The sequence below is a fragment of the Amblyraja radiata genome, unplaced genomic scaffold (genome assembly GCF_010909765.2).
Source record: "Amblyraja radiata isolate CabotCenter1 unplaced genomic scaffold, sAmbRad1.1.pri S154, whole genome shotgun sequence".
NCBI classification, from domain to species: domain Eukaryota; kingdom Metazoa; phylum Chordata; class Chondrichthyes; order Rajiformes; family Rajidae; genus Amblyraja; species Amblyraja radiata.
In genome coordinates, this window is record NW_022630140.1 from 164,171 (window position 1) to 166,168 (window position 1,998).

At 60.8% G+C, this 1,998-nt stretch overlaps 1 protein-coding gene across 1 annotated transcript in view; it reads left to right on the forward strand.

Annotated features, from left to right (window-relative positions):
* LOC116969314 (zinc finger protein 239-like) overlaps positions 1–1,624 on the forward strand; it is a gene marked incomplete at its 3' end in the record, with an annotated part of 5,660 nt that extends 4,036 nt beyond the window's left edge. The window contains exon 2 of the mRNA XM_033016178.1: positions 792–1,624. Coding sequence (XP_032872069.1) covers positions 792–1,624 — 833 coding nt within the window. The remainder of the gene's footprint in view (positions 1–791) is intronic.
* Between the last annotated feature and the right edge of the window lie 374 nt (positions 1,625–1,998).

Here is a 1,998-nt window from a genome sequence, read left to right on the forward strand (position 1 = left end):
GACAACAGAGGGACAGAGAGAGAGGGAGAGACAGAGACATAGAGAAAGAGAGAGAGAAACATACAGAGAGGGAGACAGAGAGAGAGTGCTGGAGTAACTCAGCATGTCAGGCAGCATATCTGGAGAAGATAGACACAAAGTGCTGGAGTAACTCAGCGGGTCAGGCAGCATCTGTGGAGAGTAGGAATGGGTGACATTTTCGGTCGAGACCCTTCTTTGCTTTAGTTTAGATTAGAGATGCAGCGTGGAAACATGTATTTCGGCCCATGGAGTCCGCGCCGACCAGCGATCACCCCGTACACTAGCACTATCCTATGCACATTGGGGACAATTTAGTTATTTTGTGGAGGCCGATTAATTTACAACCCTGAAGTCTTTGAAATGTTGGAGGAAACCGGAGCTCCCGCAGTAAAAACCCACGCAGGTCAAATGGAGAACGTACAAACTCCACACAGACAGCACCCGTAGTCAGGATCGAGCCCAGGTCACTGGCGGTGAGGCAGCAACTGTACCGCTGCGCCACTGTGCCGCGCAGAATTATATAACGGTTTCCTCCGCCATAAACGCACCCAATGAGTGCTAGTAATGTCCTGTTTGCCAGCTTGTTGACTCTCTGTGTTCCCCTCCTGCAGGGTTTAGGAACCGTTGCTGTGGACGGAGAGACGAGGACGTGAGCGGCCATTGAGGGCGGCCAGTGAGCCCCCCCCCCCCCCCCCCCCCCCCCCCAACTGCTCGGTGTGCGGGCTGAGCTCCGATGGAGGACCACATGACGGGGCACAATAAGGAGAAGCGTTATGAGTGTGACGTGTGTGGCAAGGACTGGCGGTGCCCGAGCGAGCTGGAGACCCACCGGCGGGTGCACACGGGAGAACGCCCCTTCACCTGCTCCGACTGCGGCAAGAGCTTCAAGACGGCGAAGGTCCTGAAGATCCACCAACGGGTGCACATGGGCGAGAAGCCCTATGGCTGCTCCATCTGCAGCAAGAGCTTTAGCCAGTTGTCGTGGTTGCGGGAGCACCGGCAAGTGCACAGCAGTGAGCGGCCCTTCACCTGCTCCAACTGTGGCAAAGGCTTCAAGTCGTCCAAGGAACTGAAGATGCACAGGCGCGTGCACACCGGGGAGCGGCCCTACACCTGCAGCGACTGCGGCAACAGCTTCGCCCAGTCCAGCGGCCTGCTGCTGCACCAGCACACCCACACCGGTGAACGGCCCTACATCTGCGCCCAGTGCGGCAAGGGCTTCACCAAATCCAGCATCCTGCTGCAGCACCAGCACACCCACAATGGCGAGCGCCCCTACACCTGCGTCCAGTGCGGCAAGGGCTTCACCAAACCCAGCATCCTGCTGCAGTACCAGCACACCCACAATGGCGAGCGCCCCTACACCTGCGCCCAGTGCGGCAAGGGCTTCACCAGCTCCACCAAGCTGCCGATGCACCAGCGCACCCACAACGGCGAGCGCCCCTACACCTGCGCCCAGTGCGGCAAGGGCTTCACCCGCTCTGACTGCCTGCTGGAGCACCAGCGCACCCACACTGGCGAGCGCCCCTACACCTGCGCCCAATGCGGCAAGAGCTTCACCCATTCCAGCACCCTTCAGGAGCACCAGCACACCCACACTGGCGAGCGCCCCTAAACCTGCGCCCAGTGCGGCAAGGGCTTCACACGCTCCGCAAGCCTGCTGAAGCACCAGCGCACCCACACCTGCACCGAGTGCGGCAAGGGCTTCACCCGCTCCAGTCACCTGCTCTCCCAAAAGCGGGTGCACGCCGGCGACCGACCCGTCCCCAGCCCGGTGTGTGAAGAACGCTTCACCATGGCCTCCCACGCCCTGTCTAACCAGCACGTGCACACCAGTGGCCAGCCCTACGACTGCCCGTATTGCGGTGAGAAGTTTGACAGCTCGCGAGGGTTGTCGCAGCACCGGCGGACCCACGCCAGCGAGCAGCTGGTCCCACTGTGACAAGAGAGCATGGGGGCTGCGGGAGCACCAGCGGA